At 31.8% G+C, this 13,032-nt stretch overlaps 6 protein-coding genes across 9 annotated transcripts; 3 read left to right on the top strand and 3 right to left on the bottom strand.

Moving 5' to 3' along the window:
* Positions 1–11: 11 nt before the first annotated feature.
* On the bottom strand, positions 12–1,600 carry Polr3F (RNA polymerase III subunit F). The gene is made up of 4 exons (XM_013315142.1): positions 1,309–1,600; positions 985–1,189; positions 650–901; positions 12–265 (listed from the first exon to the last, which is right to left on the bottom strand). Exons 1-4 carry the CDS (start codon positions 1,506–1,508, stop codon positions 26–28), a joined length of 897 nt encoding a protein of 298 aa, XP_013170596.1. The 5' UTR covers positions 1,509–1,600; the 3' UTR covers positions 12–25.
* A 278-nt stretch (positions 1,601–1,878) lies between these two features.
* LOC106120003 (uncharacterized protein C15orf41 homolog) lies at positions 1,879–3,611 on the top strand. 3 transcript variants are annotated; one of them, XM_013315153.1, is made up of 5 exons: positions 1,879–2,116; positions 2,196–2,348; positions 2,502–2,646; positions 2,965–3,029; positions 3,146–3,611. In XM_013315153.1, the coding sequence occupies exons 1-5, from the start codon at positions 1,995–1,997 to the stop codon at positions 3,525–3,527; spliced, it is 867 nt and encodes a 288-aa protein (XP_013170607.1). In that variant the 5' UTR covers positions 1,879–1,994; the 3' UTR covers positions 3,528–3,611. The 3 variants fall into 3 exon arrangements, with proteins under 3 accessions (XP_013170607.1, XP_013170608.1, XP_013170609.1); XM_013315154.1 differs by having other exon boundaries at positions 1,881–2,116; positions 2,980–3,029; XM_013315155.1 differs by having other exon boundaries at positions 2,025–2,116; positions 2,185–2,348.
* A 1,195-nt stretch (positions 3,612–4,806) lies between these two features.
* Positions 4,807–5,546, top strand: LOC106119944 (uncharacterized). Its single transcript, XM_013315073.1, has 3 exons — positions 4,807–4,916; positions 5,034–5,149; positions 5,328–5,546. Exons 1-3 carry the CDS (start codon positions 4,851–4,853, stop codon positions 5,476–5,478), a joined length of 333 nt encoding a protein of 110 aa, XP_013170527.1. The 5' UTR covers positions 4,807–4,850; the 3' UTR covers positions 5,479–5,546.
* A 41-nt stretch (positions 5,547–5,587) lies between these two features.
* Positions 5,588–7,767, bottom strand: MED6 (mediator complex subunit 6). The gene is given in 5 exon segments (NM_001311824.1): positions 5,588–6,085; positions 6,398–6,558; positions 6,636–6,741; positions 7,157–7,331; positions 7,476–7,767. Coding segments are annotated over 5 exon segments (858 nt in total). The 5' UTR covers positions 7,676–7,767; the 3' UTR covers positions 5,588–5,869.
* Positions 7,768–7,933: 166 nt separating this feature from the next.
* Positions 7,934–10,127, top strand: Atg4b (Autophagy-related 4b). Its single transcript, XM_013315528.1, has one exon. The coding sequence runs from the start codon at positions 8,179–8,181 to the stop codon at positions 9,598–9,600; it is 1,422 nt and encodes a 473-aa protein (XP_013170982.1). The 5' UTR covers positions 7,934–8,178; the 3' UTR covers positions 9,601–10,127.
* A 101-nt stretch (positions 10,128–10,228) lies between these two features.
* On the bottom strand, positions 10,229–12,750 carry Fntb (Farnesyl transferase beta subunit). Of its 2 annotated transcripts, none has more exons than XM_013315530.1 (5): positions 12,278–12,750; positions 11,982–12,176; positions 11,090–11,903; positions 10,846–10,954; positions 10,229–10,664 (listed from the first exon to the last, which is right to left on the bottom strand). In XM_013315530.1, exons 2-5 carry the CDS (start codon positions 12,114–12,116, stop codon positions 10,478–10,480), a joined length of 1,245 nt encoding a protein of 414 aa, XP_013170984.1. In that variant the 5' UTR covers positions 12,117–12,176; positions 12,278–12,750; the 3' UTR covers positions 10,229–10,477. The 2 variants fall into 2 exon arrangements, with proteins under 2 accessions (XP_013170984.1, XP_013170983.1); XM_013315529.1 differs by having other exon boundaries at positions 12,294–12,750.
* Positions 12,751–13,032: the final 282 nt, after the last annotated feature.

Below are 13,032 nucleotides of genomic sequence, written 5' to 3'. Positions count from 1 at the left end.
AAAAAAACAAATCATTTTTATAACTTTAATTTTCAAGCCAGTCATCCATATATTTACACTCCTGTGGTGTTATGAGGCCAGTAGAGCAACACTTTAGTATTAGTGGACAGACTCCACAGGGCACTTGCACGAGTCCGGGTGGAGGGATAAGTGATTCAATAGCTCTGTACACTTTGGTCCCATCGGGTAGTACACTGCTCTCTGCTTTCCCATCATACACTAAGGTATTCAGAATTGTTATAACATCTTCCACTTCTAATTTTACCTGAAAACAAATATCTTCTAATATTATAAATTCCAATGTTTGGATGGATGGGTGGATGCTTGTTTGGATGTATTTCCAGAATAGCTGAACTGATCTCAATGAAATTTGGCATACATAAAACATAGTCTGGAAGAACACTTAGGCTACTAGTTATATGTTTTTGAATTCTGTGTGGAATTAGACACGGGCATACACTAATGTCTTATATAATACAATTTCTTTTGTTAAACTTGAGAGATTGTAAAGAAACAGAGAACATAACATGTATTGCTTGTCGTGGATTTTGTCCAATATGACATCTTTTACAACATGAATAAAGTCGTAAGTCCAAGTATTCATTTATAATGGAAAATGATATTTTCATTTACATATAAATTGACTTACATTACTGATACCTAAGTCAGTTATATACTTTTGAACTTCTACTGCTGATGCAAATGATTGTGTCCTACCCACAACTGGACCTTTGGGATTGTTCTTAATTTTATCAGCTCTCTGCTGCAAAAACCGAAGGCATTGACGGTTCAAAATGTCAACAAATTCAGACTCAAAATCTTGATCTTGATACCATGCACCACCAGATATTGATCTATCAGGTTCTAGATTGTATAACATATACACTTTCTTTTTAGAAGCCTGTGAAAAAAGTTATTCATAAAATTATAACATATTTGTTGTTTTGGTGAACAAATCTCAATAAAAATTAACTTCACACTCACATTAACACATTTAACAGCCTTAATAACTTTTTTACTCTCAAGATTTTTCAATACTTTGGTCAATTGTGTATTGGCGATATTGGAGCGTAACCTGATATCTCGTATCCATATGCCTTTATTGCCGGCATCTTCAATCAAATTGTAAACAACTTTTTCTTCATTATCAGCACCTTTTACAGCTTGTTTTGATGTCTGACCTTTTAACCTAATGATTATTCCATTAATCTCTTGTTTAAGTTTATATTTAGTTTAATTCATAGTTATTATAGTGAATAAGTTACTTTTGTAATTGTACACTTTCGAGAGCAATTAATGATGAATTACCTATATATAAGTGAACCTCCTTGATTGTATAAATCGAATAATCCTTCCTGCAGCAATTTATTTATTGCTGAAACAAGTTCTGCAGCAGAAAGTTCAGGCACCGCTGCTAATATGTCTTTGTCTGAAATCCCTTTAGGGTTCTTTTTAGCAACATTCAAAATTTTCTCCGATATCGGATCATCGTTTTTACTGGAACTCATGTTAGCTCTTACGTGATAACTTCCAGTAAAGAAAATAATACTTATATTTACTTAAAACTACATTTCAAAAACACACCACACTCACATTTCAAACTGACTTTGACATTTTTATAACGTAAAGCTATACGCATCACGCACTGTCCAATAATTGTGCATTAATTTTAACCCTGAAATAACGTGATATTTTATGAAAATTGCTGATTATACACCTTATTTTATGTTAAAATTGAATAAGTGTATTTTTCATACAATTTCGCCTTTTGCTTTCACAAATATGTTGTTATTGTGTCTTTTAAATTTTGCATCTATCGGATTTGGTTTGCCAACCTAAAGCCATAAAACTAAATGTCACAGTGTCACAGTGACAGTGTGATTACAGTTTTGTTCTATTTGTTGTTAAAAAAAGCAATAAAGTAAACATTACTTAATAAATCAATAGTCATTTTTGTGTTTATTTGGTATTTCGTTAACTTGGATACAAATAAAATGCTACAACCGGAATTAAAGCCGATGCCTGTAAAACTATATAATGCAATTATTGATGATTTTAATAAAATAAATACATTTAATCGCAAAGCCGAAAACGAGCTTCGAAAAAAGTACAAAGAGTAAGTCTCAACTGCTATTATTTATTTCAAAAGAGATGAGAATTAAATATAACGAAGTAATGTCTAAGTTGCCTTGCAGGCTACCATCACCGACGATTGGGAGTATTATTTCATTACTAGTGCAGAGATCTATGAAACTAAGCTATAGAAAGTCTCCGGTTATATCAAGCAAATATTATGAATTATATGAAGAATTGATGCGTGACAAAAACAAAGCAGATGTTATTTTAAAGTAAGTATGCTATTGACAATCAAATTAACTATACTTAGATATTATTAAGGTAATGTGAAGAAGCAAACTCGTTAAAACTAGATTTACCTAAGATGTAGGTGTGAACGTCTTTCGTCTATTAATCATTGTATAATAATTATCCAAATTTTCTAGACTATCCGAGAGCCAAGGTATAAGTCCAGCATTGCTTGTGAGATCTCTGCTACAAAATGTATACTCTGACTCCATACAGGCCAAGAAATACATAAAAGATACAACTCTTATTGAGAACAAAGATCTGTCATATCAAATGTTTCTGGTAAGTATTTTATTATTAACATCACATCAGTGTAGCAATAGTATAATTGTATGTTGAGCACCATTAACCTCTTTGATTTCTTAATTTCATTAATTAATATAAAATTACATTTATCCGACGTTACGGTGTAGGAAAACATTGTGATGTAATCTGCACATATCTGAGAAGTTATTCAAAAATATGTGTGAAGTCAACCAACCCACACTTGGCCAGCATGGTTGACTATGGCCTATTCAGCTTTAACATAGGGTAGGCTCCGAGCCCCTTGGTGGGGACATATAGTGAGATGATGATGATGAATATAAAAAATTATAGTAGTTTGTCAATTTCCAGGGTATTATGAACGACAATCAGTATGGACATTATGCTGATGTAATAAAACAGTATGTATTTCTTTATATCAATTTTGCAGTATTTAGTATGCTTAACATTAGTACATTTTAATTAAATAAAATAAATGCTTCACTATCTTTTGAATAACATAACTTTACTGTTGCAGATCTATTGGCTTAGAATATGAGTTAAGATTGGAAAGGAAGTTAAGATTAATGAATATAACATTTTCTGATGAGAACAACCTTAGATCTCGTGGTTATGATAAAACACCAGATTTTAAATTGGATGTTCCTATTGCTGTAGATGGCTTCATAGTTAATTGGATAGAAAGCAAAGCAATGTTTGGTGATGAAGAAAACCATTCCGGTTATGTTAAGGATCAATTAACATGCTATTGGAATAGATTTGGACCAGGCTTAGTTATATATTGGTTTGGTTATTTAGAATCCTTGGAGTCTACCCCTGAAGTCAACAATATGTTTATTCTAAGAACACATTTCCCTCCTAAAGATAGCATTACTCAATACAAAGCAGAATTATTATGAATTTTTATGTGATATTTAAGGCTATTTTATGATTTGTTTGGTGTATAAGTTCTTATTGATTATAAGTACAATATTTTGTGACATAGAAAATGTGTATTCCTTCTTATAAATGTTATGTATCAAATATATTTATTTTACAAAAATATATTATACTTATATGTAGCTTACTGGCTACCTGTATTGTAAAATAAAATAATACATAAACAGATAAACAAAGGTGTGTAAATCAGCTTTGAACCGGTTCAAAAGTTAAGGTCATGTGGACTTGAAACATTAAGCTGCGGCTCAATGGCTAAATTGGCATCTCATCGCAATGTACTTTAACTGTGAAAACTGTCGAGCTGTGAGCTGCTTGGTGACTCGCAGTTTGCAGCTCAAAAAAAAACGTACAGATTGAGCTGAGTTGTAAGCCAATTCATTGATCTGCTTCATACTTGTAAACCTTGGGCTGATCTGCAGGTCATGAGTTTTAGTTGAGTTACCCTTGACTACGGCTAAACACTCAATTGTCCGGTGTCGGCACGTGGATACAAATATGTGAGACTAGTCGTTTTTATATTAGTTTAAACAATGTCTCACGAAAGTTTACATTACCTTTATTGTATGAGCTATGAGGAGAATTAAAATTTAAAAACTACATATCCTATTAGGTGCGCAACTAAATTCTCGCTTTTTTTTTCGATAAAAATATAACTTTAATATTAAAAAATGGTTACAAATGAATCATTCAAAGTATTGCCCATCGCTAGACACAACTTTTTCCCGATTCAGATTCCCGAAGGTTTTGGGTCTTCACGTGGACGGTCGTCTTTTTTTTTTAATTTTTACTTGACCAGAAGTATATAATGCGAAAACAAAATCACTCATGTGTCGCAACGGTTTGTTTACCATATGTCTAAGCTTGGTTCATGACGTTTTGGATATGTCAAAATCGACCAGCTCTTACTGCTAGAGCCATCTACTGACAAACAGCGAGAACTTAGTTGTGCACCTAATATAATTTAGAATAAAACGATTAAAATGTATTACAAAAACCTTTCTGAAATAATTTAAATGTTGATTTTAATAGATTTCAACGCCTTTGCCTGTTTTAACCTGAGAAAATACAACTGTCACATGCATAAAAAAGACAAGGCTGTATGGCTTAGTTCCTTTGCCTGCTCTTTCGAGTGAATAATAAAAACAACAACAACAATGTCACATGCCAAATGTCATACTTTGCCTGCTCTTTCGAGTGAATAATAAAAACAACCAAATGTCATATATAATTCGTAAACAAAATAATATTCCAACCACTCGTTTTGACTTAGAATTAATTAAACAATGAATGATGAATCGGTTAATATTTCTTTAAGAACATGGAAGCGTTCAGTGGATCCTATCAACAAGGTAAATGTTAATATCAAAAAGTCTCCTCGGTGTCTAACACGTCCTAAAACACGATCGCTTTTCAGTGGTTAATAGAAATAATTTTTATTTAAGAAAGATTTAATATTATTACTCTAGGTTGGATATTCTGACGGTGTTACCGACGGACAGGCTGCAACATATCAGAGTAGTTTTGATACAGGTTACGAACAAGGATTTAACTTTGGTTTCCAACTGGGACTGACAAAAGCCAGGTAAATAGATAGAAATAATAAACATATTAGAAAAAGAAAAGAACAAGATGTAACAATTTCGATATTTATAACACTTTTCAAGTTAACATCCCACTCTGGGATATTACAACATCAAAGAGATTAAATACATACTGTGTACCTAATCAATGGTTTTCCTTAAGTATTGGTTATTTTTAAGGTCACAAATTGCTACAGATGAAGATGAATTAAGGGATCCAAGGAAGATCAATTGTCAGATATGTCTTAACAATTGTGCAAATGGAAACACCATGAACTTATTTAATGTACAAAGAGAAAAAAACAAACAGTATCTCACTGATAAAACATGAGAATATGATTTTATCATCTGCTTTTAAAATGTAATCAAGATATGTCATGATAATTAAAACAAGTATAAAAAGAAGTATAACTTTATTACAACTTATCAAACCCAAATATTATTATTAAGCTTACTACTATTTTGCACACCTTTTCCAATATCTAAACTGTCTCCTTGTAACAATTTAGTATGTAGGAAAGCATTTTCTAATTTTTAATAATGTTTTTCTTAGATATTTCCTTATGCCCATGTTAGTTTACTTTATTCCAGTCCAGCTATCAAAATCAGTGCTGGAATGCTTTCATGGGTTCCAACGTGTGTTTACATTTTTCCAGTTAAGCTTTTTAAGATCTATGTAACCAAGAAATTATTTCTATGAAGTTACTCATTTTTTTCAAAGCTTACATATTTCTAGGTTTCTTCTCTGGTGGAGGTTTCATGTTTTCCTGTTTGATTTCTGTTTTTATTTCAATATGTCCTTGCATTGAGCCATTAGTCATTTCAGTGTTAACAGGGTCGATGGGTTCTTGTTTGATTGTTATATTGTTTACATTGTTACTTTCTATTGGTTTTTCCTTATCCGTCATATTCTCTGTCTTCACTGTTACACCGTTGGTCTGGTAAAAGTCAAAATGAATGTGTATTAGCTAGATTTTATTGATATGTTCAATTCCACAAAAATGACACATTATATTGAAATTGTAGTGGTATTTGACATGTTAAAAACAAAATTACCATCAAATTATTTATTTACTTAATAAGGAATTGCTAACTAGAACTTGTCAATTATTTTAACTACAATTAAAGCAATGGTACTTATCTATCAAAATCTCTCTTTTCATATTAAATATGAATACAGGATAAATAGATTCTTGCAGCTTTTAAAATCCATCTAAGGTTAACTTTTACAAACATGTTAATTCACAGACCTGGCTAGATGTTGTTGGTATAACTGGCAATGGAAACTGTCTCACTAACTCGGCAAGCAACATATCCACCCTTTGACGTTGAAAGAGAGTTGAAGGCTCCTCTTTTGGACCAGTACTAACTTCTTTAGGAGCAGACTGGGCAGAGTTAAATGGACTTGAGCCTGAACAGATGTAAACTTTATATATAAAATATTATACGCTTCAATCACTTTTTACAACCATTAGCCAAAAATTTTACCCGCTTTATTTGCTTTGAAATCCCACCAATATCCTTTGCTCGGATGATATTTAGAATACATCATGGTTTCCTCAAATGAACATTGTAAGTGATGTACTGCTGATAGCTAAAATCATAGATTGTATTATTATAATGTTTTTAATCATATTATTTTATTAATCCCGCAATCCATATATATATAAAATTATCTTTATCCCACAACTCTAACCCCCGAAACAAAAAAAAAACTTAATTAGTAGCCTATGTGTTCTAGGTTTTTGCCATGTTTTGGTGAGATCCGTTCAGCTATTCTGGAGATACCTAGTAACAAACATCCATCACAACACTTACATTTATAATATTATTAAGATAGTCTAGATAATGTTTTCATAAAGTTCATTTACTAAATGTCAAAATTAGGGGGTGAAAGATTATGTGGAAATGTTATTCCTTGGACAGAATTACTTTATAATTGTTATAGTCACTTTTTAAAACAATGAATAAGAGATGTATTTCAAATTTAACTTGTAAAGATAACTTACCAATCTAGAATTCAAAACACTTGCTAAATCAGGTGCTTGGTAGACAATTCCAGCAATAATATAATAATCAGCAAGAGGAATGACATGTTGTGGACTGTGTCTTTGCTGTTTTCTTATGACATATAAAATAGGGTCTTGCACATGTAAAAGAATATATTCCAAGCCAGTCATATTTCTGTAAAAGAAAACATTTAAGTATACAACTTTTGGTAATTTAAAAAAAAATAGCTACCACATATTATGTACACTGAGTTGACATTGCTTTTATGTTCAAATATAAAAGTACCGAAATATTTCCAATGAACTCTTTAATACTTACTGTAGCTGATCCATACTTAACCGCTGCATTTTCACTACTTCATTATTACATGTTCGATCAAAGAATGGATTTGATTTTTCTGAGAAGTAATCCATAATATTGGAGGGTGTTAATAAAGGTATCCACGCAGAATCGTGCCATGAAAGCCCTAAAGGGTTTTCATTCGCTATATGCATCCCACCAATCCGTGCCGGCATCATTTTGAAATAGTAATTAAAATTAAGTAATTGGATATTTTATTATTTTGTTAATTTGATAAAACAAAATGTAATGAATGTTATTGTACTTGATATTGACATAAACTTTAATGTAAAAAGTGATAGTTGACATTGATAATTGGAGTTGCCATTTGTCAAACAATTTGTCATTTAAATAAATAGCATCTGTTTAATTTTGTTTACTCTGTATTATAGAAGGAATGACCAACGACAACGTCCTCTTTTCTTTATGGTTTGCTTTGTGACAAATTGACAATTGGGAATGGCGGAGATGACAAAACTAATAACGATTATCATAAAGTCTAAAAATGTTGGCTGCCTCTTTTATGTGAATATATGAGTGAATAAGTGAATTCATTTGTTAACAGAAGAAATGAAGAACACTAAGAAGTCTTCCATTTCACTAGTGCGATATTATTATGATTTGATCGTTGATGTTTACTTACACAAAGTGTAATATTTGGTAAGATGTTTAGCGTACCATAATGAACGGTACCAACAGTCTTTCGTCGTCAAGTTCATTTATAAACTCATCTGAAACTTCCGAAATTAGAACCGCATCCAACATGAAGGTTGAGAACATAAATCGGGCGACCTCTTCAAAGGACAACACTCGCGATAGTTCTGAAGACCTATTAGATCTTAAAGGAAAAGTTGAATCACGATTGCTGTCGATGTGGAATAATGTAAAATTTGGATGGACAGTTAAACTAAAAACAACTTTTTCAAAGGAGTCCCCAGTATGGCTTTTAGGCCGTTGTTATCATCGAAAGTTAAGTCCAAGCGGATCATTGGAATCGTCAACAGAAATCGGAACCGAAGCAACAGCAAATGAAACTGTGGAACAAATATATGGAGAAGGCATAGAAGGATTTAAATCGGACTTTGTAAGCAGAATATGGATGACATATCGAAGAGAATTTCCTACCATGGCTGGATCCACATACACATCTGACTGTGGTTGGGGTTGTATGTTACGTAGTGGACAAATGTTGTTGGCTCAGGCTTTGATATGCCATTTTTTAGGTCGCTCATGGAGATGGTTACCAGACAGACCTATACAAAATGCTAGAGAATTCCAAGAAGACTGCATCCACAGGATGATAATTAAGTGGTTTGGAGACAAGTCATCTGTTAACAGTCCACTTTCTATACATCAAATGGTTAGTTTGGGTGAAGCCTTAGGGAAAAAAGCTGGAGACTGGTATGGACCTGCCTCTGTTGCACATTGTTTGAAGGCTGTGATGGCTGCAGCTTCCAAAGAGAATTACGAGTTTGATAATTTGGAAGTATATGTTGCACAAGAATCAACAGTGTATTTAGAAGATGTTAATTCACTATGTCGTTTACCAAACATTGGATGGAAATCTCTTATTCTATTAGTACCAGTAAAACTTGGTACAGACAAACTAAACCCAATTTATAGTCCCTGTTTGACATCACTTTTGACACTAGATTTTTGTATAGGTATAATTGGTGGACGACCTAAGCATTCATTATACTTTGTTGGGTACCAAGATGACAGACTTATTCACTTAGATCCACATTACTGCCAAGAAATGGTTGATGTGTGGCAACCTAATTTTTCATTACAATCATTTCATTGTCGTTCTCCACGGAAGATGCCTATTAGCAAAATGGATCCATCATGTTGCATTGGCTTCTATCTTCCAACACAACATGATTTTGAGACCTTTGTCAATGTCATTAAAACATTTATAGTACCACAAGGAATGTCTTCAACTAATGAATACCCAATGTTTACAATACAACATGGATCTCGTAAGAAACACATGGATCCACCTCAGATACGGTACTCCATCTATGAATCTGAACTTAACTGGACTACTTCAGCTGTGCATGATAGTGATACTGATTTAGAGTCCGAAGAATTTGTTCTTGTGTGATATTCTTAATTTATACCAAAATGAACTTAGATAAATTATGCTACTAAACTGCTCTTTAATTAGTTTATTATAAGTAAAGAATATGTTGATTACAAAAAACAGAATATTAAAGTTAAAAATCAACAAGCTTTCTTATTACATTTGAAGAAAATTATTTCTACAATCTAAAATGGAAGGTTTTACTGTATAAAGGCAGTATAAACTGCTTTTAATCAATTCCACTATTTATTAAATTATATACTGTTTGAAATATATGTTAGCCTTGCCAAAGATACAAGAACGGATAGATTAATATACAAGATATATCACTTTGTGGAAGATATTGTATACCATAGCAGTAAAAGTTTTATTAAAATGAAATCTTCATGACAAACAAAACAATTCAGTTACGTGAGTGTTTTAGTTGTTTTCATATCAATTCAATATCATTGTAATGTAATACTTTTGTGTACTTAAATTTAATTAATTTAAAATTGACTTTTATAATTGTTTATTTTCAGTCAACGAATAAATAAAAGCAAGTGAATTTGTTTGATTGCTTTATTAAATGCTGCTCAGATTGACTGCTTTTAGTTAAATATACAATTAAATGTTATACCTGTAAAGGTCCACAATTAATAAAAAGAAATGCCATAATACAGATTTATTATTACACTCATATGAAATATGAAAAATCCATCATCCGACTAAATTATCTAGATCTTAGCTAAAAACATCCAGATATCATTATTAATTAACATATTTGGTTGATTTGTAGTATTCCTAGCTCTCAGGTAGTTATATCAACTTTTAAAAACACTCTCTTATATCATTGTACAAGATATATGTAATATCACTCACAAATTAAATAAAGGACAAATTAAATTTGGATTTTTTTCTATTCTTGTTTACGAAAATAAGCCATAGCGTTATATACATGGTTAGGTGCTATATTATGTAATGGATGTACTGGATTGAGTTCATTACGAGTCGTACCAACAATAACACTGCCTCCAGTGCAGGTGCCATGCTGTGCTATTGATAAGCCACTTAAGGTGTAGCATGTATGATAAATATCTCTCGGCCTGAAACCACATAATAATGGAATTAGAACACAACTTGTACTAATTTATTGTGATGTAATAGACAAATAGAATAAGCTTGCACATATACTGAATACAAATTTATATCTTTTATGTGATGTTGAAATTTTTGTTCTAACACAAAGTGTACTATTTTTTTTGTTAATTTTATACAAATACTTACTTTCCAGGTTTGTCAATAAGCCCTCCATCTGGTGATTGACAACAGATTATAATATATTCTTGCAATGCCCCTTGATTAAATAGCACTTTATCTACTACATCTTTATTTTCTGAAACATAAAAATGTGATAAAATTTTTGGTCCATATTTATGAAAAATAATTTATATGTTAAGACAGTAAAATATTATCTTTCAGTGAGACTTTGCATATAAGTATAACTGATTAAATAATTTAACTTACCAACCTTGAGAATAAATTGCACTTATAACAGGAAAGATGGCTCCTTGCCAAAATGCATAGCAACCATCAACTAACTTATTAGTTCTCCCTTGAAACCCGCCTTCAACTCGCATTTGTCTATTCACACACCACCTCAGTAAAGCATCAACATCACAAAGTTGTATTCTATTAAGGAGTGCTAAAGCTGCAACACCACAAAAGGCATAACCCCCATGTGCCTCCATTCCGGGACATCCAGCAAAACCACCTTCATAAGTTTGACAACTTACTATCCACTCTGCAGTTTTATCAAACAGTTCATCTGTATATATGTTAGTTAATTTTGCTACAGTAACAGCACAATATGCCCCTCGAATGTCTTGTTCACCACCTATGTGCAGGGAAAAAGAACCATCTACACCGTGCACTGCCCTTAAAAAATTGTTCAATGATTTTCTATTGATAGAAGCATAAGCCTCATCTGTCCCAATTATACAAAGGGCATTGATTGCTGCATATGTTGTACCAAGATGAGCAAACTGACTAGGTCCTCCTCCATAACCTCCATCTGGATGTTGACAATGCGAAAGGAACTCAACAACATTAGATAATGTCTTTGTATCAGGTAGATCATTCAATAGCCATAAAGCATGCAGTATCCAATAAACTAGCCATGGCCGACTTGCTTCTAGACATCTGTAGCTTTTAGGTAAAGTTAAGAGCCAACTATTCAACAATTTGCTATGTAGTTTCCTGTTAAGTTTTGGCATGTTAGGATCAATTGATGCCTTACATTCAAAAAACTTGAACATTTTTAGAATCATCATTTCAACTTCAACCTGCAAGAAGAAACATTTATATTGATCCAATTGGAAGCACATAATATCAATTTAATATTTGGTTATTAATGTACAAACCTGTTCAGAAGATGTGCTGGTAACAATGTTCTCATCGTCGTAAATTTCTGAAGTAATGTCACTAAGAAGTCGAATGTGATTTTCCATTTTGATCTTTGTTTTAGTATGTGCTTTACGTTTCTGATTTCTTTTCATACCGTCTACTGGTTACATTACACTAATATTTATACTTGAGTCATTCAACTATACATAGGCCTGTGTAATTGGTGTTAACTATTTTAAGTATACAAAATATAATTAAACAAAGTTTTAGATGAAAAAATTCATAGCAATAACAAATAATGCTACAACCAGACCTATCAAGTTACGTACTCAAAACTTTGTTGATTTTTAGTTAACAAAGTTAAGTGCAGTCGATATGTATTTATTGATAATTATATCAATTTAAAGACATTAAATAGCTGAAAACGAAAAATAACCTCTACTCTATGCACTGTCTCTGCGTTACTTGTCATTTGTTAGTACTTTGGCACTTGTTAATGTCACATTTTAACAGAATAAATAAGTTGTGTATGTGTTTAAATCCAGTTAGCAAACATAGGCCACAGTTACGCTAATATTAAAGTTTGTGGCTAAAGTGAGATAGCTAATACCATGCAAATATAAATGTTGGTTCTAAAATATTGATTGTTGATTCAATATTTTTATTCCATATGCTTTAACCTTAAATTTTTGTAATAGTTTAAAACGCCAAACGTCAAAATTTTTCTGTCAGTGGAACAATAACCTATTTTTTATTTAACATAACCTGAAAGTAAAACAAAGTTATTTTTATTTTTTATGATTGAGATAGAAATGTGGTGATTGAATAAAATAACATAGAGAAAACTTTTCTGTAATACATAAAAATGGGAAAAGGGAAGAATTTTTTTGTGAAGAAACGAAAAGGCAACAAAAAAACTATTAATAAGAAAAGAAAAAAGTCTTCTAAAGAAGTTGAGGTTGTTAACAAAAAAGCAATATTTAATCGATATAAAAATAAACAAAAAATAGAAGAAGAATTGATGAAAAAAAAGCAAATAGAGGAGAGGTTTCGCAAAGCAAACACACA

Source organism: Papilio xuthus, unplaced genomic scaffold (assembly GCF_000836235.2).
Source record: "Papilio xuthus unplaced genomic scaffold, Pxut_1.1 DF826961.1, whole genome shotgun sequence".
Classification (NCBI taxonomy): Eukaryota; Metazoa; Arthropoda; class Insecta; order Lepidoptera; family Papilionidae; genus Papilio; species Papilio xuthus.
This window is presented reverse-complemented; position numbering and strand designations above follow the sequence as displayed.

What these genes read in the sequence shown, in the direction of transcription:
- Fntb (XM_013315530.1), bottom strand. Translation starts at nt 12,116, where the DNA reads ATGAAAAGAAATCAGAAACGTAAAGCACATACTAAAACAAAGATCAAA. An exon ending in CCAGCACATCTTCTGAACAG is followed by an intron (nt 11,904 to 11,981) that starts GTTTGTACATTA and finishes TTCTTCTTGCAG; the next exon opens with GTTGAAGTTGAAATGATGAT. An exon ending in CTTATTGACAAACCTGGAAA is followed by an intron (nt 10,665 to 10,845) that starts GTAAGTATTTGT and finishes ATGTGGTTTCAG; the next exon opens with GCCGAGAGATATTTATCATA.
- LOC106120003 (XM_013315153.1), top strand. Translation starts at nt 1,995, where the DNA reads ATGCTACAACCGGAATTAAAGCCGATGCCTGTAAAACTATATAATGCA. An exon ending in TGTCATATCAAATGTTTCTG is followed by an intron (nt 2,647 to 2,964) that starts GTAAGTATTTTA and finishes AAATTATAGTAG; the next exon opens with TTTGTCAATTTCCAGGGTAT. An exon ending in TATGCTGATGTAATAAAACA is followed by an intron (nt 3,030 to 3,145) that starts GTATGTATTTCT and finishes TTACTGTTGCAG; the next exon opens with ATCTATTGGCTTAGAATATG.
- Atg4b (XM_013315528.1), top strand. Translation starts at nt 8,179, where the DNA reads ATGAACGGTACCAACAGTCTTTCGTCGTCAAGTTCATTTATAAACTCA.
- LOC106119944 (XM_013315073.1), top strand. Translation starts at nt 4,851, where the DNA reads ATGAATGATGAATCGGTTAATATTTCTTTAAGAACATGGAAGCGTTCA. An exon ending in CAGTGGATCCTATCAACAAG is followed by an intron (nt 4,917 to 5,033) that starts GTAAATGTTAAT and finishes TTATTACTCTAG; the next exon opens with GTTGGATATTCTGACGGTGT. An exon ending in CTGGGACTGACAAAAGCCAG is followed by an intron (nt 5,150 to 5,327) that starts GTAAATAGATAG and finishes GTTATTTTTAAG; the next exon opens with GTCACAAATTGCTACAGATG.
- Polr3F (XM_013315142.1), bottom strand. Translation starts at nt 1,508, where the DNA reads ATGAGTTCCAGTAAAAACGATGATCCGATATCGGAGAAAATTTTGAAT. An exon ending in AGGCTGTTAAATGTGTTAAT is followed by an intron (nt 902 to 984) that starts GTGAGTGTGAAG and finishes CTTTTTTCACAG; the next exon opens with GCTTCTAAAAAGAAAGTGTA. An exon ending in CTGACTTAGGTATCAGTAAT is followed by an intron (nt 266 to 649) that starts GTAAGTCAATTT and finishes ATTTGTTTTCAG; the next exon opens with GTAAAATTAGAAGTGGAAGA.